The 27,257-nt window shown below is 40.1% G+C and overlaps 1 protein-coding gene across 1 annotated transcript; it reads right to left on the bottom strand.

The window, feature by feature from the left end:
- Window positions 1-39: 39 nt before the first annotated feature.
- Window positions 40-27,175, bottom strand: LOC308118676 (coiled-coil domain-containing protein 148-like; the record flags this gene model as incomplete). The annotated part of the gene is given in 14 exon segments (XM_080478186.1): window positions 40-183; window positions 705-839; window positions 1,025-1,142; window positions 3,007-3,125; window positions 4,787-4,927; window positions 11,843-12,049; window positions 15,265-15,403; window positions 15,856-16,031; window positions 16,740-16,835; window positions 20,139-20,290; window positions 20,380-20,462; window positions 22,123-22,139; window positions 22,141-22,230; window positions 27,086-27,175. Coding segments are annotated over 14 exon segments (1,707 nt in total).
- Between the last annotated feature and the right edge of the window lie 82 nt (window positions 27,176-27,257).

Genomic DNA, 27,257 nt, shown 5'->3' with positions numbered 1-27,257 from the left:
GGGGTCTTTATTTATAGTCTGACCCAAACAAAACAGGAACTAGAACTCCAGTATCGACTGGGTGTCTCGACGCGGAGGTTTACGGGGCCTGACAACTGACAGAACTTCTTTGGCATATTGACTGCGATGCATGTCAGCCTCCCGCAGAGCCAACTCAACACGCACCCGTGGGTCAGACAGAATCTGAAAAACAGATGTTATAAAGAAAAAAAACCATAATGAATAATAGACTTCCAGGTGTTTTACATTACTTCTACCTGGTCACAGTTTGTAGCGTGTTTAATACGTGATACAAGCTGGACAACTTAACCCCAGGAGAAACTCCATCCCGATCCTGAAATCATTATTTATTACCTGCGTTATACAATAACCCAAGTTTTTCTCCACGGTGAAAAGAAAAACACTCGCACACGGATTCAACAGTTCATTGATTGACTCAAAGGCATTGACATCAAGGCTGTGTGCTGGAAACGAGAACAAATATTACAATGACCAGTCAAGCTGCTTGCATAATCTTCCTCCCCTGAATGGGTCACTGGTCAGTCTCACCCAAGATAAAAGGACATATAGAATACTGAATGTAATCGAGCTAATGGGGTACTGGGGGTACGCGCAGTATAAAACGATAACGCAGCTTTAGAGACGTTGAAATCTTCCGAGCAAACGGTGAATGTCAAAGGAGAGTATATGTCATCATGCCTCACCTGTGTGTCTGTGTACGTGTTTACATTGTAGAGGGGTTTCTGGATGTGAAACCCATTTTCATCCAAGCGTCGACTCCTCCAGGCTTCTGTATCCGCCATCACCCTCTTTGGGTCGGCCTCTGCCACCACCTCCACCTTCGGTAAAAATCCCCAAAACATACATTCAATGGCATGGATTTGTCTTTAAAACACAGCGCCATTAGGTGGCAGTGATGCCTTTACAGTGATAAGGGTGAGTCCTGGTTCTTCTCTTTTGAGTGATTTCAAGTGACAGAACAAATCCGAGTGGCTGAAAGTGTTAACGGCAGATAATGATCCACCTGTTTCCTGAGAGCTTGCAGACGATTCTCTCTCTCTTGTTCTTCTCTTTGCTGCTCAAGCTCCCGGGCCTTCCTATCCATCCTTCGCTGCTCTAACAATTCCGCCCGAATCTGTACTCTAGAGGGAGAAGAAGGGGAGGTGTGGACATCAGATCTGAACAGCCCTTCTCTTCCACTACCACCGACACAATCAACTTTACCTATCGCTCCTGACACAGTGGGCCTCAGGCTGTGGATGGGTTTTATGGAGCTGCCAGAATGCAGCTCCTCTCCCATCACCATTTTTTTTTTTTTAATCTCTTTCTCACCCTACACAATTCAGTTTCTCATTCCTGTCAGTGTTTACTCTCACAGCCAAAGTCACCGCCATTATACAGTAGTGATGGTAATCACCATGTGCATCTAAGGAGAACTGCTGACGAAACTCATCAAGCAGAGACCTTTTAATGTTTTGGGGAAAAATAATTTAGCATCCTCCCAACAGCAGGGTTTCTGTGGGGAACCTTTCAGCATGTTCCACCCCTGATGATTGTGGGCGTGCTCCTCGAGAGGGTTCACATCGCCACTGACCCTACAAGGGACCAGCAGCAGCGAAAAAAGAAAAAGAAAAAGCTATTTTCACACTATTTTCTTCTAATTGAAAAGCTTACACTTCAGTGATTTTTTTTTATTGCTCTTAGTTATTGCTTTTGTGAGTCAGCAAAATATTTTTCAAGGAACTCAAAGTGGGTCTTCTTGCAAAGTTACACAATTTTGTCAAGCTTGCATTGTGGGTATATTATATAAAGAGATATAGTTTTGGAACAACAATAAACCTCACAACATTTTGCAGTCCTGGTTCAGTCCCCCCGCAGCATAAATATACATCAGTCCTTTTATTCTTTCCGTTTGTAGTGGCTCCACAATGAAACATTTGCCTTTTCATGAAACGTACATGATGGTATGTTCGGGCTCAACTGTGTCTGCTGCTTGAGTACTATAATGTGCAATTCTGAGGTTTCTTCAGTCATCATTTTCTCAGCAATACACATAGTTGTGTTCAAGTGTTACTGACAGGAGCAACCCCCTGTAGGTCCGTTTAGACGGTGCAATCCACAAAACGACACCATTCCTGGTTTTACTCCAGCTATGGACAACAAACATCTGTATTTACAAGCAAAATATGACCTGAAAACATTGCAACGTGTGAATTGAAGATTCCATTTTTAGATTTCTGCAACCTTTCTATGTCATCAGATTAAGTGACATTGACAATGCTCCTCCTTCTTGGAAATATTTCTTTTTCAGTTGTATTCTTCCAATAATTTGAAAGTAAAAGAAAGCGCTACCATACACGCTGAAGGAACCTCACTACAGATACAGTTTGGGCTCAGTAAGGAATGTCATCCTGCACCCACAGCTGTAGCCACAGAAGGCTGTGTGTGTGTATTAGTAGCCTCGGGGGCTGTGTTGTGGTTCAACCTCGAAACAAGGAAACGCCTAAGGGCGATGTCGTGCCAGCGTGACATGTCCCAACCTGAAAAGAAGCAAGCTGAAAAGTGTACGTAAACAGATGGACGGGAGAGATAGTCTCTCTATTAACTCAACAATGAAGCACAGTAATGGGCATTATTCAATTCTGAGGTGGTTTATCATCCTAAAGATTGAGATTAAGGAGTGCTGACTTTCCTCCACATTCGCCCGACCTCAAACCCATTGGATTTTTTTTTAACATTTGTCAAGGAGCTTCAAGACTGAAGGGGACAACCATTCTCAACATGACAACCAGCTTCGAGTCAGATTGACGACGTGTTGCACAGGTTCTGCTTTAATCCAACTTAAACTGGCTCACTAATGACGAAGCTATTCTAAAACTTTATTCACCGCTCGCAAACGAGTAGCTTTAAAACAAACAAATAAATAAATAAATTAGGGATTGTGGTTGTGGATTGTTAAACAACCCTGATGCATCAGGTCGTGATGTCCCATGGTGCAACACTCACCTCTGTTTATCTTGCCTCGCCTGCTCTGCCATGACACTCCTCAGTTTATCAAGTTGCTCTTGATACCGCTGCACCAGCCTCTCCAGCCTTTTCTGCTCCTCCGAATGAAACTGTTTGACCTGCGGGGGGAAAAAAACCAACAAGGAATAATGACTACAAAGTTAACAAGAACAATGGCTCCACTTCCACCGAGTCGACTCCAGCAGAACTCCTAAGATCATCATGTCCTATTGATTGAGACGGAGCAGGAATCAGATAAGTGTAAATAGAAAGAATGAGATGATATTTCAATGTCTCCCAGACTATTGTGCTAAATTATATGGGACTCAATGATGCCTAAATGTTCTCATTAATCAGAGTGTCTCAGGTTGCCCATATTCTCCTGGCAGACCCCTGAGGAGAGAGTTAATTAAACAGTTGGACACACACACACACACACACACACACACACACACACACAAACACACACACACACACACACACACACACACACACACACACACACACACACACACACACACACACACACACACACACACACACACACCCACGCTTTGCTATGGTGGTATCTGATAGTTCAATCACTCAAGTAAATTATGAAAATACCAAGATAATTGTATTATCATATGCCGTCAATTTGATTTCAGTGCACTCTCAGTTTTAATTCCTCTAGACATAAATTCCAAGGACGGCAAAACCAATGTTCCATCAAATCACTCTTCATATTAACGTCTGTGGAACATGTGTAACTCTACTCTAGACTCTTTAACATTTGATAACACAATAATAATCGGTTTTACTCTATTATTTTTGACAATAGAAATTCATTCATATACTCAACCACATGTACACTAGAAGAGTTTAGGATTAGCTGACAAATACAACTTGTGAAATCATCCCCACTTCTGAGCTGAGGACTTAAGAGCAATCTGAGCCAATATAACTTATTTTTCTAAGACAAATGTTTGACACATGGTGGAAAGCCGTCTGAAGCCTACTGACAAATGTAGAATGTGACAAAGTACACAATCCCCTTTTCTTTTTCATTGGCTATGTCCTAAGATTGGAGAAGTTATCTGTATCCTGAAGGAACTGGCCGCACGCTAATGATGCAAAAGATGTCATGCAAAACTAAACCTGCATGTAATGGATTAGGATAAGACTTTGTGATACGTCCACAGTACACTTAAAGATTTCATTTACAATGATAAATTAATTGAACTTGGTTATATTTGGACACGTTTAAGAGGAGAATGGTCCTTTTTTTGTCATTATTTTGGAATCTATTGATGCCGATTTGTATTAATTCTTACATATCAAATGAGATACTCATTCAAATTTGAAATTTTAGGCTTTTTAACATTAATCGGTAAGAAATTACCTAATATCACACTTACAATATTTCCCCGTAAACCTTTTACCAAAATTTCTATTTCACACTGAAATTCGTGTATGCCGTCTTGTTGTCATATCAAATCAAATTTATAGCATAGCGCATCTACTGTACACTATTAAAGAACACAAAGGCTTGAATAGACTGCGTGAGAGTGACATTAAATAAATAAAAACAAGTTGCATTAGCATGTAAAAATCAGAAGGACATAGGTACTATACAGGTTAAGAAATGTATTTGAAACACATTTTTTTATGTTACTGCACTGAACTGGTGAGAGACACATAAGTGAAAACAAAGCTTTTACCTTTCATTCATTCCCCAGTGTGACTATTTTTGAAAAAGGGTGCATCAGATTTGTGGTGACAGATGTAAAAATGTCATTACTTTTTCTTTCTGCTGTGACCTGAGGGCGGCTTGTTTCTCTTGCTGCTTTCTTAACTTGGCCTCCTCCTTCTCTCGATGTCTTGCTGCTATCGCCGCTTCCAGCTTAGCCACCTCCTCCTGTTGAGCCCGCCACTGCTGCAACTACAAACACACATGCAAATAACTATATTATTGTCCACCAACATCCGTTTTCAAAAGAAATACGCACAGGGAGAGGACCGGCGTGCCAAAGTGTTGCATTAGCTTCAGAAGAGGCGTCAAGACTGGTTTTCACACTCGATCCTTCAAAGAACCGAATCGTTTAAAAAGAACCCCCCCCCCCCCCCCCCCCCCCCTTTGTTCAAGGTCTTCACTGAATTGAATTCATTCAAGAGTCGGAGATATTCAAACATTCGGGTCAGGTATTTCAATAGGGCTTTCAAAAGGTCAAGAACAGATATATTCATCCACAGATGACCATACAAAAATATGCCAAGAAAACTTGAGCACAGAGATTTTAGTTTAAAAAGGTTACGGCTGTGGAAAGCAACTAAGTTCACTTTTCCAACTGGGTTTAATTGGCTTCAATGAGTCTGAAAAGGGGTGTAAACTCAATTTGAACATGTGTGGAAGTTTGGTAACATCGTCACCGAGTCGTCTCTTAAACGCAACATTGAGATAATGCATTACCTAACCTCTCGAACATTAGTCATCAGTCCACCCGTCTATTGATCGTCACTGAAGCCACTATCGGCCGACTATGAGCAAAGCCGAGGGACACCTTGGACAAGGCAATCGAGCAAGCTTGAACACACACAGTCCTAAGGGCAGTTCATGGTCACCATTTTACCTCACATGTATGTTTTTTGGAGCGTGGGAGGGGAAAAAGAACAAGCCCACACATCCACAGAGAGAACATACAACCTCCACAATGTAAGCCTCCCAACACTGAGAGAGTCGAGAGAAAGTGTCAAGTCACCCCAATTGTAACCTGAAGCATAAAACAACAGTTTAACACTTCAAAATATCCCAAATGTAGAGTGTCTGACCATTTGCTACTCCGAATCTTTAGACACCACTATGCGAAAGACAGGAACGCACGCTCACGCACATTGTGTATTCATTACTTCTCCATGGTTTTGCTCTAATCACAAATATAACTATGGCTTACACCCTAACCCTAACCATCATCTTAAAATATGCCCATCCCTCAAAATTTTGTAATTTGCCTGATTGAGATTTGCTTTTTGTAACTACATAGACAACAAGTCCCCATATTATGAGTGTGTAAACAAACTTTGGTTCCACAAATACATCTTGACACACACACACACACACACACACACACACACACACACACACACACACACACACACACACACACACACACACACACACATACACAGAGTCCGATATTTGCCTGGGAGTGAGTGACAGGTTCGTTATACAGCCGCCTCACTGTGGCGTGCCGGGTATTGGAGTGTTGCATTCCGACCAGGCAGACAGATTTACAGATCCGTCAGAGGAGAGCTTAGGAATCCCCAAAGGAATTGACTGCAAATTAGCATGGCCACACACGTGCATTAACACTACCACCATCATCAAGTCAATCACACTTGACGTCCACCTGAGAAAAAGCAGCAGCTGCGAGTTTGAGAGACGATCTTAAACAATCCAGCCTCTCATCCACTTCTACTTAACAGCTCTGAGGCTGGGGATACCACACGGTTCATCTTCAGACATTTCTATATCCTCAATTGTAGCACAATTTCTCTGAAGCGTCGATTAGAACGTCCAGTCGTCATTTTCACAAGTTCTCGGTACTGACAGAAGGTGTTGAGTGTATAATAGACAGACAGAAACCACATCCTCAACCAATAACAGTTATATAGCCGAAATAGCATGAGCAGTGTTTACCAAACGCAGAACTACAGATATAAATGCATAGATTAAAAAAAAAAAAACATAACAGACACAAACATTAGTACGAACAAGTTGTGCAATAGTAGAGACTGAATAGCAACATTATTTTATCAACCATACAACACGTCTGCCTTATGTATGAAATATATCATAAAGTTGTTAGACATTAGTAACATCAACAAGAAATCTTTGTCTCTGATCTCCATGAATCTTAAAGGAATTCCACACAACGTACATTTACACAGCTCCATACAGCTATTATACAATCTTTCAGGAATGATAATTGAGTCCATTTTTTTTTCTCCCTTTTTGTTCATATAGTGCATGCAGAGGCTTGAGTTCCATCTGTATGTGATGTTTTTCCGTGGCCTGTCTTGTAAAGTATCAAAAATGTATTAAATGTTGAAAAAAAAATGACTGAAAAAAAAGTGCTATTCAAAGAATATTAATTTCTATAAAGTATAGAAAAATAAATCAGAGAATATTGTAGGTGCTTGCTTTTCTCTTAAGAAACCTAAAAACACGTTGCGCATAATTATACCATCCATCAAGCAAAGCCTATCCTGTATGAGATACCTGTACATTTACTGCCGGCACTGTGGGCGATTGTAAGTGTAAACAGCATGAGTGTGTAAAGCATAGTTTTGAGACATTGTCATTTTTTGCCAGTAGTCTGTAATATAAAAACATCTGAAGTTCATTTACTGGATGAGGCCACACAAAACCACAAAACAAGATGAGACATATCTTTTAAAGATTCATAATCCACAGTGTCTAAATGCATTTAGCGTATCTGCTTGTTTAGGCAGACGTGACGAAGCATTTCAGGAAGAACAAAGGAAAGAAAATGGTCATTATATAGAGTCTACAATAATTTGTCAGTGGAATCTCATTTTCTCTGAATTCAAATGGTAATGGGATGCCATTATTTTTCTGTGGTGGCACAAAAGAAACCGAAGATGTCAGAATAACAAAAGAGGGATAGTCTTTTTATCTGAGTGCTGAATCCTTTGTTCATATAACTGTACAGTTAAATTTCTTCTGTTAAGGGAAAGCACAGCAGCCACCACAGCTCTCTATCAAAGGTCGAAATGAAATCAGGCAAACCTATGAATCAAATACTTTATTATAAACCACCTAATTAGTGGTTGTGAGAGGACTGGAGCTGATCGGTGGTGTACATCCTGAAGAGGTCACCGGTTCATCGCAGGGCAAACACAGAGCGATAGACAGACGGGGAGGACATGTAAACGCCACACAGACGGACCTTTAGACAGACTCTTGCCGTAAGAAGAAAGAGCTCACCATTACATCATAACGTGGGCCATAACAAATCAGAGAGAGAGAGAGAGAGAGAGAGAGAGAGAGAGAGAGAGAGAGAGAGAGAGAGAGAGAGAGAGAGAGAGAGAGAGCGAGAGAGAGAGAGAGAGCACACCATGTGTGGGGCCACTCTCCTGAGTGACGTTAATGATAGACCAGATTTACAGGATCTTCAAAAAGACAAAAACTCGTGTCCATTATGAGAGGAGAAAAGTGAAATCATGCAATTACAGCTGTATTGCCTCAGCTCACACCATCTGATTTCTCCTGAGGTCCATAGCGGTTCTATCCACTTTGCAGGGGGAAAAAAAAATTATACACATATAAGCGATTAACTCCTCAGAGACTTGTCAGCTCAAACACTGTACAGCCCACACATTGTGTCAGCGACTGAGACCCTGCCGTGTCCGTTTGGCCGCCAGAGCGACCTGATAGTTATAACACCAAAACTGCGCCTGGAGAATATCCTGATCACTGCAGATGGGACACACATATCATGTGGCCACAGGTTAACTCAGCAACGACGCTACTTTTCAAAGAACTGTGTGGAAAAGGGAAAAGGGAAAATATGCTGTCGCCACAAAAGAACACATATTGTAAATGTCTCTCTTTTTTGGTCATTGTGCCACTTGTGTTATGTTGGCCAGCCAATCCTTCTCCCACCTGAGCATGTCGCAACAATCTGTCATCCCTCCAGGCTTTATTTTCTCATGTGGGAAACACAATCACTCATCAAAGGGGCCTGGGCGAGAGATATAAGCGGGAGTTAAAATGAAAGCAAGGGCAGAATGAAAGGCTCGAATGAACAGTAGCGCTCAGAACAATACCGACTAATTACAGCAGCCAGAACAATCAGCCGATGATTTGAAAAGAGGACTCCGCATTCAAACAATAAAATAGAGTGAAATAAGCAATGTCTCATGCTTAATCATCCATTTCAATTTGACTTCACCAGCAAACAGCCTCTTTAATTCTCACACTGTTCTGTCACATCTGGGTATCCTCATAAAAAGGAACTTTTGAAACAGTGATGTCATCTGTGTCAGCAGATACAGCCATTTTTTGGTTCTGTGCAGTTCTGTGTGGAGCTTGTGAACCGTGTGGCACGGTTGCCTTTTCCAAAACAATACAACCTTAATCTGGCACAGGAATATCCAACAAATTCCAGACCATTATACTAAGAGCATAATAATCTTCTATAAAAACGAAAAATTACAAATGTTCCCCTTTGTTTTGTAAACTTAGGTAAACATCTTTATCTATCTACAGAACCTAAACAAGAGAGCAACTTTGAAGAAAAAAAAGTGCAATGTTAATGTTAATTTACATAGTGTCCCCTGGTGCTGAAAGGTCAAATGGGTCCTCTATTTGAGCTTCGTATTTTCCCAAATTCTGTTTCTCCCAAAAACGCAACCAATGACTTGACTTTGACTTTGTTTGGCAAACGATCTGAAAGATCCTAAATCGTGTGTGTCATAATGTTTCTCCTCAGATTGATGCTGGAAAAAAGCCTGCTGCAGCTTTCAGCATGTATGTCCAGACAAATTCATCCTCAGTTTTCCTTTGATGCTAATGCTACTTCGACATGAAAGAAGAAGCCTTCACTGCAGCGTCACTGATCTTTGAGCTCGGGTATCACTGTTGTTTCATGTTTGCTCCTCTTACTAACATACCCTAATATCGACTGAATAAATTAGAAACAATAAATAAATAATACCAAATGCTTGCCTAACGGACACACATCATGACGCCACCCTTTGATTTCTTAACCTTTTCTTTTCCCACGGTAAACACTCTTTCCGGCTTTAGACAGTTTCTGGGTTTAAATGGTCTCATTTGAGCTCATTTGTGAAAATGAGTTGCTCTTTTCACCTTTCTGCTAACCATCCTCCGGAGTACCTGAATTTGTAAAATAAGACTGAGAATGAATTACTCCTAAATTATGTATCATGATGACCCCAATAAAATATACATTCTATTGAACGTGTACGTGACCTGCACACTGCATTGCGCCAGACCGCCGCAAAACCGTATTACACAGGACACTGAATACAATGGGAGGGACTCACAGAGGAGCCAAGGAGAGCTATTTGGATCAGAGGCAGCAGCTGCAGAAACCAAGAGCGTTAAAACAGATGCAACAGGAGGAGAATCCATCTTGCCTCGCCACTGTGTTACTGTGCTGTGACGATAACGGCAGGGAGAAGAAAGATTGGATGCAAACGGGCATCCATCTGAGCCTCAACACAAACTCAAATATGTGCACATGCACATCAACACAAAGTGTGAATGTGACAAAGTCATCGGAAAGGAAATCTGTGTAATTTTATTTTTCTTATTGCATCAGCGGGCAGTGAAAGTGAAACTCGGAGATGTGTTTATCAAAGTCATATGCATGTCATTTATGTTTTTACTGTGGGTTCATCCAAATTACCTAAAGTCAAAGGCTCCCTTGTTGTCAGAAATACATTAAAATGGAGCTTGAAGAAAACCCCTGCTGTCGTCGATAATGTATTCCATCATCCGAAAAAAACCTTTGATGTCTTTATACTTGCATAGCTTTATTATGCCATAGTCACTGCAGCTGTGTCTGAAGTACCTCCATTCTGGGAGAACAGGGTGTAAAGTAATCATTGCCCTGAAGTAAAACTGACAGTGCACACAGAAATTAAGTGTAAATATTAGAGGCCTAGTATTTGCAGGTAAAAAACAATAAGTGCTGTAAAACAGGATGTAAAACATCAGTCAAAGTGAAAAAATGTGCAAGCTGCCTATTGATTGGTGGATGTCCCAGAAGCTAATGTTGACCAGGTGGTAAACTACTCAGTTACTATCACAAAGATACCAGAGTTTATGCTTTGAACCGTTAGCAATGGCAATTGGGACATAAAAAGTTGAAATGATCATAAAAAGCAGTTAATGGCCGAGCTGTTACCTCCTTCTGAGGAGTTATTTTTTGGTTTGTTTGGTTTTTTTTGTATGTTGCCGATTGTCATTTGCAGTTTTAAGAAAATTGTTCTCCAAGGCAGGACTTACAACACACATAAGCAAACCAATCAACAATTGTTTTTTTCACATGCCTGTCACTGGTAGTGGTATGAAACCAAGCTGTTGGCTCTGGCCTCTATATGGTTTTCTATGACTATACAAAAAGAGAGGTCACAGTTTTCCAGACAAAAGAATATGTCACAATATAGAGTTGAAGAAATTTTAAGAAAATTAATGATTAATTGATGCAATGTGTGAGAATAAGCAAACTCCACCAGTCTCAAGGAAACAAATCTTACACTCAGCAAGCCAGTAATGAAAAACCCCCAGACTGTTTTGTTATTTGACTAAGTGAAAATCATTGGTGTCGGACTGCAGAAGCTGTACATCACACTTCAGAGGGTTTTAGCCACGGGACAACCACAGCATTAAAAAAAAAAGAAGAAAAAAAAAGCACACAGGGCAAGCAAATTCAATTTGTACAGTACTATATCAACGTCACATGGATTTGTTCACATGAGTAACTTGTTTGTTGTGTGAATGTGTAGCAGCACCCGGAAGAGACAGCGACATCATGTTTGCGGGACCATTCTTATTAGCTTGTTTGCATTCACAGCCCATCCCAAGTGGCAGCTAAAGCGAGAGATGCTGTCAGGCAGTCTGGTGATATACGGTCTAATCAGCAGATACACTGTGCACAAGCAGGCAGTAAGACACTGCTGCTTTGCAGGCCCCTAAACGCATGGCCATGTCCTACCTACACGTGCAATATTTCCTAGGAAATGAAGGAAAAGGACATCACGCTATATAGTATATTCTGGATATGAAGGTAAAACTGATACAAACCTTCTCTTTGAGATGCAAGCAGAGGTCCTGCTGTTGCTTTCGGTCTCTGCGGAACTCCAGCTCCGCCTGGTGGGCATGTTTAGCCTCCTGGAGTAGGACCAGGGCTCTGAACCGCAGCCCCTCCTGGTCTCGCTGCCATTGCTGGGCTACCACTCTCAGCTGGTTCTGGATGAAGCACTGAAAGTCCCACACACGTTCATGATCCCACTGGGAGGACAAGACCAGAAAGAGCATTTGTACAGACGGGTTGACATAAAGGTATCATCGTACAGGCCGCCACCGTGGGTCCCTGAGCAAGACCCTTGACCCTTACCACCTCCTTGGAGCGCCACACTCTTGCCGCCCACTGATGGGTCAATTCGGTAGAGACATTTCTCAACTGGATTAACAAAGTATCAAGTATATGCAATGAAAAAATATAATCAATGAAGATAAAAAAAAGAAGAAAAGACTTAGGAGATAAACATGAGGAACAGACAAGGTGATAACAAAGGATGCCAGCCTGAATGGTTACTCTCCTCCATGAGCCACTGTGCTGCACCGTACTGACCATATGGTAGTAGAATTCCTCAAATACCACTTTGAGATACACTGTCTGTAAGAATGGCAACAGGTCCCAGCAGGGTAACCGTGTGTAGAATCTACCTCTGCTGGAGTATAAAATGGTCTTTTTCGTGGAGCAGTGAAGGAAAACAGTTCCTTTTCTGTGTGAGGGCTGCCTGTAGCTATTCATCATTGTGTCAACGCTCACAGAGGCTGCGCCACTTGGCTGCTTCATTGGAACAGAGGGAATGATATTCATCTATGGGCTAATAGCAGCTAACTGACGGTGGGAAGGCATTAGACGGCTGACTGGTTTTATTGAAAATGAGTGAGCTGACAGGCCTGCCAACGGAACACAAGTGTCAGAGGCAGTCAAGCAAATCCTGTTTATTAATGCACAACTTAAGAACTCGGGGAAGAGCCACCCTCGGTTCCTCACGTTCCCTTGCTTGTCTCCCTCTCAACCTTACCTTCCTTGTGTTGTTTTATAAGAGAGCGACCCTCCACACAGTGTGTGTTGTATCCATGACTTGCATATTTCATGCATTCAAAGTTTGAGAGCACACAGGCGTATATCCACTTTAATCATGATACTCTAGTGTCTGTGGAAAGATGGCGTCTGCTTCACACTGTGAAGTGTCACAACACCTAGTTGAACTGTAACACCATCGTTTCCTCTGTGGAGTGCTGTCTCCATGAGAACTCAGCATTACAAAGAAGAGAAGATAAAAAATGTCCACATGAAGTCAGAGATACTGAGAGGTATGAATTATTATTTTCACTATTCCCGTGAAACACAATGAGGGCATCACTATGAAATCCTGCAGGTTTTATTTAGTTGTAGGAGATAATAGAGTAGACAATGAAGTACCCCATCCAGCAGGGGGAGATGTCCACTCAAAGCTAGCTGGAGTACCACTACTTGATGTTAGTGACTCTTAGAGGTTTGTTGCACTTGCCAGTGAAAACGGCATAGAAAACCTGATGGATGCTGCAGCAAATGACACACGGGTTGCACTTACAGTCCATGGCCAGACAAACTCATGCAGAAAATGTAAAAAAAACAAAAAATGCCCAGAGCAAAAAAGCATCGCTGAAAAAAAACAAAAAACATTTGCTGTTCTTTTATTTTGCTTGGGGCATTTTGTGAAAGCTCAGAGGGAGAGAAATATATCGAAGATGACCACTGATCCTTATTCATCAACCAGGAACCCTACAAGCCACTTGCCTCTGCTCTCACCTTCTATCTTACTGAGGAAAATCCACACAGAGCATAGAATAATTATGGCATCACCCTAAAATGATGGCAAAAAATAAAACATTTCAGCTCAAACCACAACAGTCCTTTAATGTTCCTTTGCTGAAGATTAAGAACCGGCACAGAAAAAGGCAAGCGCTGAGATGCTGACTCCAAAGAAACATAATCAAATTGGAACCAAAGTGCAAAGAATTGAAAATCCACACCATTGTAATGTGTGGAAGAGTAATGGGAAACATTTTTCATGAACAAATACAATATCTGCCCTAGCCACACTGCAGCCTGTCACAATTCTTTTTTGCTTTTTTTTACTTTATTTCTAATGGAGCTGAAAGTTCACAAGCACAGAGCTCAGTTCAAACAGGGAGTCCAGCCTTGAAGCTAAGTAATCAGCATCATACTTAATTCACTTCATTTAGATTGAGGTATCAGATAAAGTAAATCCCAAGAATGCCCCTACAAAATTATGGCTTCCTTTATTGGAGTACTCATCGCAGATTTGCATTTAAGCACTTCATTAAAAAGGTTTCAGAAAACCAATTTATAGGTCCCACTGATTACGCACATGTGAATTTAATCAAGTGTAATATCTGAATTAGGTGGAGTCAGACTTATCTGGGTCTGTTTCTGAGAAAGTGTAGAGCAGACAGAGAGAGAGAGAGAGAGAGAGAGAGAGAGAGAGAGAGAGAGAGAGAGAGAGAGAGAGAGAGAGAGAGAGACATCTTTCCTGCTCGCGAGCCCCCACCCCTAAGGCTGAATGATCACAGTTCTAAATGCAGCACCCAGCTGGAACTGATATGAGGACAGGTCTCTGGGCACGGGTGACGGAGGAGAGGAAGGGCCCGGCGGTTGTCATGGCAATGCTAGGCAGTGGCCTGAGCCAAACGTCCACAGTGGGTGACGCGGCACATCCTGCAGCGTGCCGAGCAGACGATTGTCCAGGCTTATTTGTGTGTCTGTCTGCTTCGTTCAGGGTACTCAGCTACATTGGCGAGGGAGCGTGGGACTCACTGCAGGGCTGCCTCCGACACAGGGGGGAGGTGCATTCTCAGATGGGTGTGTCAATATTAGATGCTGCTTTACTTTACAGTATGTGCATGCAAACGTAAAGTATGTGTGTTTTGTGCCACATGCAGAAAAGTATAAAAGACTGAATTGCAATTGACAGTAATAATTGCTCCAGAGGATACAGTTACAGCAAGATACATTTTGATCTTGAGTTTGGCACATGACTCTGAATTTGTTAATAGCCAGAAGGTGAAACAGTTGTTGCGCTGGATAGCTTTATAAACAAGGTGAGGGGGAATAGAAGCCCTCTAAAACAGGCTGCTTACAAATAATTTGTAACTCATTAATATGCCTAAAAACATGTAAGTTAGAAATGGTGCAAATTCCCAATCAGTTTGACTCCAATATATGTTTTAGCATCCCAAATATACATATGCAACTTTGAAGAGAGTTAGATTATTTGGTCTGTACTACATTTCAGGTATGTATCTACTGTACCTGTCTATGCACATGTCTCAACATTTACCCAAAGACAACATCTTTTCTGCATGTTAACTTTAACTGTGTTGTAATTAACAATGAAACACATCTTATTTGTCTCCCAAGGACATACCAGTTCTTGTTTTGTCTTCCCAGGGAACACTCTCAACAGCATGTCCATGCGCAGCTCTCTGTAGTTAGGTACGCCATAAGTGTAGTGAGACAATATGAACAGGAATTGCTCATGATCCTTTGGACACCAGCCACAGAACCTGCATTGAATTAAAACAAATCCATGATTACGGTAATATAAAAATGAAGAATATACAGAAACTATGCTTCCCCTTCCTCCAGTTACCTTTCCTAAAGCTACAAATAGAAAATGGGAGTGGTATACAACAGCACAATGAAAGGAACTACGTGGAAATAACAATCACATTATAAAGGAGCTTTAAGACATTGTCATGATATAATGGTAAATACCCCTTGTCTGGACTGTAAAATGACTGCTCCTCTACACGGGGTCGATGCCCTGCTGTTATTTTAATCACTGATCTTGATCTGTTCGGCTTTTAAATGTACTCATTGAAATCGATGCAACACAATAGTTAGGAACTTGCTGCATTTACTTATTCTAACCACATTTTCCCCATTCAATCAATCTGCAAGCACTCAATAGGATGTTAAGGAGCAAAGTCAAAAGTCTAACTCTCTTGAGGCCCACCTGTCAGTTGTTTGAAGTTGCTCTTGAAGACTCTGTAACCTGCTCTGATACTTTTCTGACAGAAAGAGGAAGGCTTGAATTAACGAGTCCTTCAGCTCCGGGTAGGGGCAGTCCGAATCCAGAACATCTTTTGGAATGTTTTCGGTAGTCACCAAATTATCTGGAGTGAGACGTTTCTGCAAAGAAAGATACCATGACAATCTCTGTAGAAGGTTGTATAACTGTATATCTTTATGATGTTTCCTCATTGCTATTCAGCTCTGATCAGAGCTCCTAACTTAATTAGGTGGCAAATATTGAACAATTAGTGTAGGGTAATCTAATCTGTCTTTAGGACATATAGCAGTAGACGAATAGAACTAGATACAAGTCTTGTAATCAACACATAAAATGCAAAGTTAGAATAGTTTGAAAGAAGAACATGCTGCGTCGCAACAATTGGCGCAGTAAAGTGAATCTGTAAAGAGTCTGGCGCCTAAACCAAGAAAACAATCCAAAGCACGTTAGAAAATTTAAAAGTGTCATAATGTTAAACTCAAAATATCTGAGCAGTGAACACTGTTGTTTTTTGATTCATCTCACTTGTTGCCCAAACCGTTTTGCACAACATATTATCTATCTATCTATCTATCTATCTATCTATCTATCTATCTATCTATCTATCTATCTATCTATCTATCTATCTATCTATCTATCTATCTATCTATCTATCTATCTATCTATCTATCTATCTATCTATCTATCTATCAATTTTCTAACAGTTAAGTCACTCCACAAACAAGCCCATTGGCATATTTGATGTTGGGAGTATAACTATAAAAAAAATGAATAAATAAATGAAATCAATCCATACTTCACTAGAACTTCAGTAATACAAGTCGTACCTCCAATTTCAGGTCCTTGATCCTCCTCTCCAAGTCCAAGTTCTCCGCATGAAGATCTGCATTTATGCCATCCTGCTGGTCTTTAACCAAATGAACCTAAAGGTTAAAAAAGAAAAGTCTCATGAAGGGAAGCATGAGGCAAGACAATAAAATTGAGAAATTGGCTACAAGTTCTAATAGCGCTTGGAGGAGGATTGTCTCACAATGTTTTTATTACTTTAATATCACCTAACCTATGTCCTTTCTGTTGTCTGGATTATGAAACTGTGAATAGTGATTCACTATTAGCAAGTGATCAGCAGCTTTTTTCCAAGAAAAACATATTAAAGTAAGAAAAACATCTAGTTGGAAATAGTTGTTTTTTTTTTAACAATGAGGCCACATTCACTGTATTACAAAATATGATTATAATTACACTGAAAAATAAATGTGCCTCTGTTTGTTTATGGAAATGTTATGGCACTAGTCACAGTTAAAATATGTTTTGAAAATGTGTTAATTGGCCAAGTTGTGAACAAGGTGGAGAGGGGAAAAAAATAACTGTTTCTCATTGCATTCATAAGAAAGAAAGAAATGTGTACTATGCCAAAACTAGTTTTTCAAAAAATATATATATATTTTTTTAATTTGAAGTCACTTGCAATAGTATTTCTTTGATGTAACTGCTTCTTTTTTCACAGCTATGCCATTTAGGCGCTTACCCCGAATAGTAATCAAGAGATTCTTCTTGATTTTAAAAATGTTACTGTAATAGAGCAAACAGCTTGTAACTGGAAATTACCTGGTTTACATCCTAATACATATGGGTGACCTCTGTGGCCCTTGATGCCCAACTGCTCAGGATACATCAGGAAAAGAATCTGGCATAAAACTTGTGAAAAATCAGACAGACGGTCACATACTCGGTAGTCTCAACCCTGGAAGTCAGCACCTTTTAATGACTTCACTGTCTACAATTACAATCGGTATTTCCATGAGGGCCTCACCAAATTGGCACACGAGAAGTGACGGGAAAAAGCAAATGAAAATCTAAATTGACTTCATTTCTAGGTGCTACCAGCTTTCAAGCACCTACTGCATTAGTGCTTCGATTTAATGAAATGTTATTATGTACATTTGAGTGGCGAAAGCCAAGATTTCAGTTTATCGTGCAAAGAAATGTCCTTGAGTCTTTATAAGCTCAGAGGAGATCTAAACCTGAATGAGCAAGACATATTAAAGATATTCCTTATTTTGAATGTTAAAAATTTAAGTAAATCATAATAAGTAATAGTTCAATCCACAATGACATGTAAATACATTATTATGGACAAAGAAAGGATGTGAATCCATTGTTTCACTACAATGGATGAAAATTGAAGCTATATAAATGAAGAATGAGTGTGTTTAGCTGCTTGATGGACATCATGCCTCAGTGCAGATGAAAGACTGAAAAAAAGGCATCTCGAAAAAAGACAAGAAAGATGGAAGGAGCCAATTGTGACAGAAAAACACAAAGAAAGCCTGGCAATGTTGCCTCTGATTCAATATGATTACTCATAAAGCCCACATGAGTAGTAACAGCTGTAACTAATGGATGGATGGACGAAAGTGGGGGGCTGGAGGCTAAACCCCAGCTGACTATAGGTGAATGCGGAGTACATCCTTGACGGGGAACCAATCCATCACAGATCACTGTAGGAATGACAGGCACTCACTCACTCACTCACTCACTCACTCACTCACTCACTCACTCACTCACTCACTCACTCACTCACTCACTCACTCACTCACTCACTGAGCAATTTTGAAGTCACCATCCCTACATCCATCCATCTACACACACTTACATTTGCACTTACAGGCAATAAAGGGTCATCAGTGGAGACCTGGAGAATACCCACGCCCAGAGGATGAAAACTACAGAAAGCTATCTGAGACAGTACTTAAACTTAGGGACTTCTCGCTTTCACTACACCACTATGTGACGTCTTTGTGAATACACAGGCAGCTGTGGCTTGGTTGGGAGAGCGGTTGTTTCTTAATGGGAAGGTTGCAAGTGTGATTCCCCATCTCCCACTGTCGACGTGTTGAAGTATTCGGATTGAGCGCCTCGCATGGCGGCTGCTTCCGTTGGTGTGTGAATTTAAATGTGATTAACCGTGTAAAGTGCTTTGGGGACTGCTCAAGCAGTGGAAAAGTGCCATATAAGTGAAATCCATTTACCACCTATAATATAAGGATTAGGGAAGGTCGTGATTCTTTTTTCTTTTTGTAAGAAATATAAAACGAGAATTTTATCCAGTCTAAGCTTCATCCTAATCATTAAAACCACATCTGGCAAAGCCAGAAATGTGGCCAACTTTATCAGCCAGAAAAATAGCATGGGATAAGCCTTATTTACTGTACTCCGTTGTAGTCCGTTATAGCACTTTAAACTCCTTACTATTGATGTAAATTATGTAATCATGAAAGAATTTCCCTCTGGGATTAATACAGTATTTGTACAGTTTAATTACATAGATTCTCCTTCATTGACTTGATGGAGGAAGCAGTGATAAAAAGGAATGGCAACATAAAAAAAGATGTTTGAAGGGACTTAAAAGTGAAGGTATTGTAGTAGTAGTAGTAGCAGTGTGTGTGTGTGTGTGTGTGTGTGTGTGTGTGTGTGTGTGTGTGTGTGTGTGTGTGTGTGTGTGTGTGTGTGTGTGTGTGTGTGTGTGTGTGTGTGTGTGTGTGTGTGTGTGTGTGTGTGTGTGTGTGTGTGTGTGTGTGTGTGTGAGCCAGTGAGAGAAGAGGAGGTCATGGGAAAGAAACAAGCATGAGTGAGCAACACTGAGCCGACAAAATGTCTGGCAGAAGATTCATTCCAAGTGCGGTCTGTCTTTAAAGACCCCAGCTAACTCCTTAATCTCAGCATTCATCTCTCGAGCCTGCAAAAAGCCTCAGAGAGTCAAAGACAGAATTGATGACTTTGGGACTGTGGGTAGCTCACAAATAAGAGCTTCATGGGCAGAGAATAAAGTGCACCCGCTGAGATTGTTGTGGGGAAAAAGCAGGAATTTGTAATTTGGATGTGCATAAGTTACTTTTCTTTTTTTTCTTTTTTTTTATCTAGTACCTGCAGAACGTGTGCAAAGTTAAGATAGACTTTTGTTTTGTGCTGTGATCAAACATAGATGGTTTATCGACAACTAAGAACAAAAACATGTAAAATACAAATTAGTATTTTCAAAGGCTGAAGAATTTTCTATTCTGTAAGGTGACATAAATACTATGTATATATAAATTTCCATTTTCAGAAATTCTGGATGTCGGCAAGCTTTTGCTGAATTAAGCACTAAGGTCGGTCATTACTATCCTTGTTACTATGGCTACGGGGAGGGATTCAGTGATGCCTTTATTTCTCATATACTGTACCTGCTGTATTACCTGTTCACAGTTTGATGGGTGTGCAGACAACTGCTGCTGTTGTATTTCACCAGGTCTGAAGCGCAGATCATCTCTCAGGGGACAGACAGGCTCCACGGGAGCCATCCTGTATGACTCCCGATCTCTCGCAACAGACCGCTCTAACCACCAAAAACGTAGAAGAAAGCAAATATTACATATCAGAGACTTGAGGTGCCGTGCAGTTGCTCAATGTTAGTTTGGGAGTTACCATCTTCCTGAAGTGAAAATACGGCAGAGTCTTTAACACTGCTTTGTCTCATCCTCTTGAGAAAATTATTCTCGGCGTTCTCCCTGTTTAAAAAGAACAAGAAAAATGGACTTAAATACCACCACAGCGGTAAATTCAAGAACACGGGTCAACCATGAGACAAATGTTGTTGCTCGCTGAGTGTCGCTAAGCTAATTCTAGTGCTAAATTCAAAGGATAAGCTGTGGCGTGTGCGTGAATGGGTGAATGTGGAATGAATAACGCCTTCGGGGACTGTTCATCAGTGGAAGAGTATTATATAAGAGAACTCCATTTACCATTTCTTCTCTATTCTCTTTTTGAGTAATCTACCCAAGTGTTGACTCCTGATTACTAATGGGAACATTAAATGGACAACATTTGTAAGAGGATAATACAGTTGTGACTTTATTCAGGAATGTCCTATCTGTTCCCTTACCATTGCTGGAGGAATGTTAAAAAAAATTATTCATTTATTATTTCTTCAAAATGGCTCTTTTCAGAACAATATTTTTTAGTATTGATGGTGTATCGATGCAAGCATCAAGTCAATCACAGAAGTCATTTCAACAAGTTCAGGTTGTTCTGAAGCTTAATCTACAAGAATATAGGACAATTTGTTTAATTCATTCGAGGTTTAGTCTTGAACCCGACTGCGTAGGAGTGATGTTCCGTTCTGACTTGCAGCGGGAGGGGCATCTTGTGTAAAAAGTATAATTGAAGGTGTAAATTGCAGTGGCTTACAGTGGTAATCCCTTAACTTTGAGGCAGCCAAACAGGCACTTCTTTAATTTTCTATCTAGATTTCTAGGTCTGCCCTCTTACGGGGAATTGAAGCAGAAATATGTAATGGTGAAAAAAAACTTTAAATCTCAAGTAAAGCTTCAGGTTTCTCATAATAATACACATTCTATTTCACAGGCCTGCTCTTGCTATGGTTTCTTTAGGGATTGGAGCCACGTCAACTCTCACATTCATTACACAAACCGACCTCACTGGTGGGGTTTTTTTCCAAGAGTGTGGCACAGGCTGTGGGCAGGATGTTTTCTAGCTGTGGGCAGCATCACATTACCAGGCATGTGGAAGGAGCAACGGTAATTGTTTACTTCTCACTAACTAGCCCAGGGGTTGACATGAGATATGGGCTTGCTTATTTTCCCATTCGACAATGTGGCTTTTGAATCTCGCAATAATTTAAGTCGATATATATAGAGTTGCAAGCGGTGGCACATCCTTATGACCAGGCTCATTACGGAGACTCACGCTTGTGTACATCATTAACCTTGGGTGGCTCAGACACAGTCATTACGCAGCCAAACAAGCTGCACCCCAGAGCTAGTGCTGCCCTTCTCACTTCACAAGGCATGACACTGCCGGGGCCCCAGTACCACACTCCTGCTTCAGCTCGGACACAAACAGTTTTCTTCCATTTAGTACGCGCTCTGCTTCTACAAAGCCACAGCCTCCCACTTTTATCTGATTACTGCCCTAATTCAATGTCACCACAGTTGATGAGTGGGCTTAAATGTCTCCTCTTCCTGTATTTCTCAGCAAAGATTAAATTATTATTTTTTTTACCTCCTGGGGTTTACTCTTGTCCACCCTATTTTTCCACGCAGGTTCCTGTCTGGGTGCAACAAGGCTTAAGTGGAATGGTTGCATGGTGTAATAGCACATTCAGAAGACCGCAGCAGATAATGACAGGGAGTAAGAGGGGGCTCTTACTCAGCCTTTCTGAGCGTACCTAGACCACTCTCCGTTCCACACCTGTCTATGTTGCCGTAACATGGAGCTCTCTTTGGTTGCCTTGGCTGCACAGCGAGCCTTTTCAACCTATAACAGAAAGGTTTAATGCACAGCAAGAATACACAGGTTTTAGAGTGCCTGCAAAATTCACGGAATTAAAAAAAAGGAATACTGCACTGTATGTCATGACAATTATTTCCACCTGCAATTAACTCCACTACCTTGAGAAACCGCTGTCATAATCATCTTAATGCATCACTTATCTGTACCATTTGGCAGGAAGAGCAGAACTAAAATGAAGCGTGGAAATTATTATATTGCAAGTAACATCAAAACAACACAGCAGAGTGAATTATTTTCTCCTTTAGCAATATTTTGCTCGAAGCATTTGTTCTGGTCTTTATTAGTGCAGTGAGTGCAAGAGGATCATAAACACAAATAATTCAGCTGAAACCGTATTACTGTTGAAGCATGAAAGCAAAATAAACGGTACAAATTTCAAATAATCATGCACAAACATGCATGACATGCATGCAATATGTAATTAAGGGAGGAAAGGGGAGGTAGAAGTCTTAATCTACTCTCATTTATTCCTCTTTTTCATCGCGGCCCGCCTTCTGTGTGCTCTCAGTGCAGCAGTTCATTGTGTCGTATCAGTGTTTTTATATACAGAGCAGTGGCTCAGATAATTGTACAAAAGACAATCTCACATGGCTAACACATCAGCACAATCTATTACAGATTAGCAGGAACATTAAAGGGGTTAAGGGTGCTAATATATGCAGAGTTGGTCTGAAGGATGCTGCTGTTACTGCAAAGAAAATATAATATTAACCTCACTGTGATGCCAATTTTGTTGTAGCTTAATTCCATCGCTCCCAGCGTGAAAACTGTACGACAATGGAAGTAAAAGGGCCGAAAATGTTATTCCAGGCGCAGTGCATTATAGGTAATCTTCATTTGCACACAATGTCTAATGACTCAGTTGAGACTGCACAAACTGTGCCTAAAGCCAAACATCAACTTACATTAACTAATCTCTCATTTCACAGCGCCAAATGAAACTAATCAATTAATGCTCATCCTTATTAGTCCGGAAGTAACCACAAAACCAGTTTCCCCGTTTCCCTTTCACTAATGAACGTTTTTAAACACATTAATGTGCATGAGAACAACTTATTGTTATTTACATAATAATGGCTACATGGCATTCATTGCTCTTATCACTTGTATTATTATTTTCACCACTCAACAATGGACGTACAGTATATATACTGTATGACCATTTATTTTTTTTATATCTTCTCATATCAGCCGAGCTCATCTCCTAATCCAGCTCTCGCAGATTCGGAGTCTGATTCTCATGCTTTTCACATCTCTTATCAGTGAGGCACATTCTTGACAGTGATAAACAAAAATTGTGGTATTTCCAACACTTGAGGCTTTACAGGCTGAAAATGTAAAAAAAAAAAAAAAAAAAGGTTTCATCTTTATCAAATATCAAAATTGGCTGGACTGCATGCTTTCTTCTGAGATTCACATGGAGGTCCTGAGTTATAAAAATCAAGAAGTTATGCTGCCTCGCTGTTATTCAGAGGACGATAATACATCTAAAATACATCTCTGGAAACTCTGTTTACATCCACTGCTCTCACAGCGTTATAATGCACCATGTTTGATATATTCTGCACCACAAATGGACCTTTTTAAATGTGACACCTTGAATTGTAGGAAAACCACAAGTGTGGTGACAGTATGTGTGTTCTTAAGTTCACTCATCCTCCTTTCTTCAAAACTAGTGTCTCAATATTTACCCAATAGTGACGAGCAAACTCAAATCCCGCACGTTTAATAATCATTGCACCGAAAAAAAGGATTTAAAAAAAACTTTTAATGAGTAAAAAAAAATATTTCCATTGAGTAGGCTTCATCCATAGACATCCAAAACAGGTAGATATCGCTTCCATATGGCCACATCCTGATGTGCAACAGCTGATTATGTCGGTACATAACCTTAACAGAACTCATCAATTCTGCCATCAGAAGTGAGAATGGACTAAGTATATGTATTTTATTAGTGTACTTAAGTAGATTTGTCAGGTACCTGTGTTTAACATGATTGACTGGTTTCTCATTTTTTTACTGCATATGTTACATAATAGAAGTCCTACCAAAATGAAAGCTTTACATGTGATTCATGGCATTTTATAGATGGTATTGTTGGGTGAATGTCTGCTTTTTAATGGCAAAATAATTTAGTTTCGGACTTAAATTAATATCCGTTGATCTGTGTCAGTGCCAAAGATTATGTTGGTATATCCACAGACATATTAACATACATTACAATAACATAAGTTTTATTGTGTGCACATGTCTCAAATGCTTTTGTCTCGTTCTTCATAAAAGCATTATCAATTAACAAAGTTGAAAATTCTGCTGTTGCTGTTGGTGCACCTGCAAAACGGTATATGTACTACTATTGTATGTCAAATCAACAAAAGCCTTTGAATGGAGGATGAGTCATCACATATTTGACACCGAAGAGAAAATCTGACATGAAAGAAACCTCCGTCATGTTTGGTTTCATCATTATCTGACACAGATAAATAAAAGAACAGTTACCCTATACACAATATAAGATTCATTACCTCCCCATTTAATTTGTATTTAACTTATGTTAAACTTACTAAACTTATGCTTGGTTCTGTTTATGTAACAGCTAATTTTATCCACCGTAATTGGTGTTGTTCAACCCAGCATGTTTTTCTTTGCTGTAGTGGAGTTGCTTTGTTTTTATAAATAAATTTGTTCAAGCTTGAACCTTGTTTGGTTTGAGCATTTCTGTTTACATGTTTTTACAGCAGTGAATGCCACAGCTTGAATGTGTATTGGGGTTCACCATCACTTAATAAAAACAAAGTCAAGATGCCACACTCAGTGTATGTTCACACATACATTTGGTTGGAAAAAAAATCAGTTGACTTTAAAAACAAAAAAATTGAGTTCTTAGTCTAATTTTGATGCCCATTGTCAGAGATAGTAGAGAAAATCTATCAAGTCAGGCCAGAATCTGAAGGCAGAATCTGCTGATAAATGATGTGAAAGGTGCAATGGTAACCCAGGTCTCCACTATCAGCATAAATATACTGCTATAGAACCTGAACCGGTTGTGAATAATGTGAATGCATATATTACCTGACTGTTACTGCTTGTTATGGTGACAATGTGTCAGTCTTTGTCATTGTATACAATAGATTATCACCCATACGTAGCAAAACAATGGTTATATGAAAGCTCACTGCTGTCAGATTTCAATAAAGAAATATATTAATGATAAAGAAAGATGAATATAAAAATCTGTACTTTGAAAAACCGTGGCAAGTACAGATATTTTGACCTTATGGTGAGTAGTCCATGGTATTACATGGAATACTTGAAATAGCTCTCAGAATCCAAAAGGTTGATGACTCTTGCTCTAAAAGAGGAGGGTAAAGTAAATAATACAATGAAGAGTATTTTGGCTCCTGTAGCTGAGCACTCAAAACAAGCTCAATTGGATCAAGCGATCATTCTTTTGTTATTCACACGTGTACTTCTCTAACTATGACATGTCGGCATGTGTTTATTGAAAAGGGCCTGTGGCCTCCCTAAATATACCAAAATTTTTTGTAAAAGCACATTATTATGTTGAACATAATTGTACCACGGATAGTTCTCCTGAATCCGGCAAACAAAACATGATCCGGTTGAAGGTAGGTGGAGCTATAACTGAGGTTAACACAATTTAAAATATGTTTTTCAGAAAGCTGTAGCAAAGACAAACTACCTACCTATTTGTAGCAATATGATTTTTATAATACTTATTTCTTTCATTGATGTGAAAACTGAATTCAAACATTTCATTGTACGATAACGTATATGTATTGGTATTTGTATGCTGTTTCATACATTTACATCAAAACGCTAGTATGCAAATAATGAGTGAAACAGTGAAGACGGGACTGGAGTCTTATAATTATGCACATCCATATTTTCTTAATAAAGTCGTGGGCTCTACATATTATCAGAGTAACATTAAAAAACATATACATTTGGAGAGCTTGTGGCAATATCGCATTCATTTGCCTGATGACACCAACAAAAACGAAGCACACGTTTGTTTCTCTTTTTTTTGGCAACACTCACACACATTTATATAGCGTATTGTTGGGTTGCTAAGGGCTTAGCATTTACTAACTGAGACTTCTTCAAAGAAAGCACAAATGGTACCGTGCTCATGTCATGTTTTCGAACCACATCTTATGTCACTGATTGGAGATGCGAGAGAAGAATGTCTTTAAGAGGAGCGACCAAATGCGAGCATAGCCCAGTCTTATCTAAGTCATACAGAAAGCAGGGTTCTGAGGAGCCATGGGCTACCATAGTGATGCTGTAAGACTACTGACACAGTTTACCAATTAAAACAAGGCAGGTCTAACAGCTTAATCTCTGCTGCCCCAAGCATTAACTTTTTGCTCTGCTCGGAGTCATATGACTCGGAACTTCAAACAGTTTTATGGAAAAACCACGGGCAGCCAAATGAATATTCATGTTAATTCTAGTCTGTGTGGCAGTGATATTACCGCTGTTTTCTATGTCGCTGGATGAACTACAAACGTTATGCAATGCCTATTTTATGTGGAGTCAAATCCTGTTACTGTGTGTGTTGTGCATGAAAGAGGTACCAAAAGGAGACAAAGAAATAAATTGCACAATTTCCTACTACTGAAGACATGCTGCTTTTATCACCCCTCAGTTCACACGCTTCCTGTGGCGGCTAATGAGTACGGCTGTTGTGTATTCTTCTCAATTTTGCTGAATTCCTGTTTTATCAAATGTATCAAGACTCAATAATGACATTGCTGTTTTAGGAGAGCTGATGATACTGATGAATACAATTTACCTTTCGCCCAATTTCATCCAACTCCAGGCGCTTGGCCTGCAGTTTTTCGTAATCAGGCGGTTTGTTTGAGCTGGCAAGACCACTTTTCATTTGTGCCTTCTTCTGTTCTGCATGGACCAAAGCAAATATTTGGTTATAGGATCCCTGGAAGAATTGATAATCTGAAATGTAG

The sequence above is a fragment of the Lipophrys pholis genome (genome assembly GCF_963383615.2).
Source record: "Lipophrys pholis genome assembly, chromosome: 13".
Taxonomy (NCBI): Eukaryota; Metazoa; Chordata; class Actinopteri; order Blenniiformes; family Blenniidae; genus Lipophrys; species Lipophrys pholis.
Note: the sequence above shows the minus strand (reverse complement) of the source record. Positions and strands in the feature narration are given on the sequence as shown.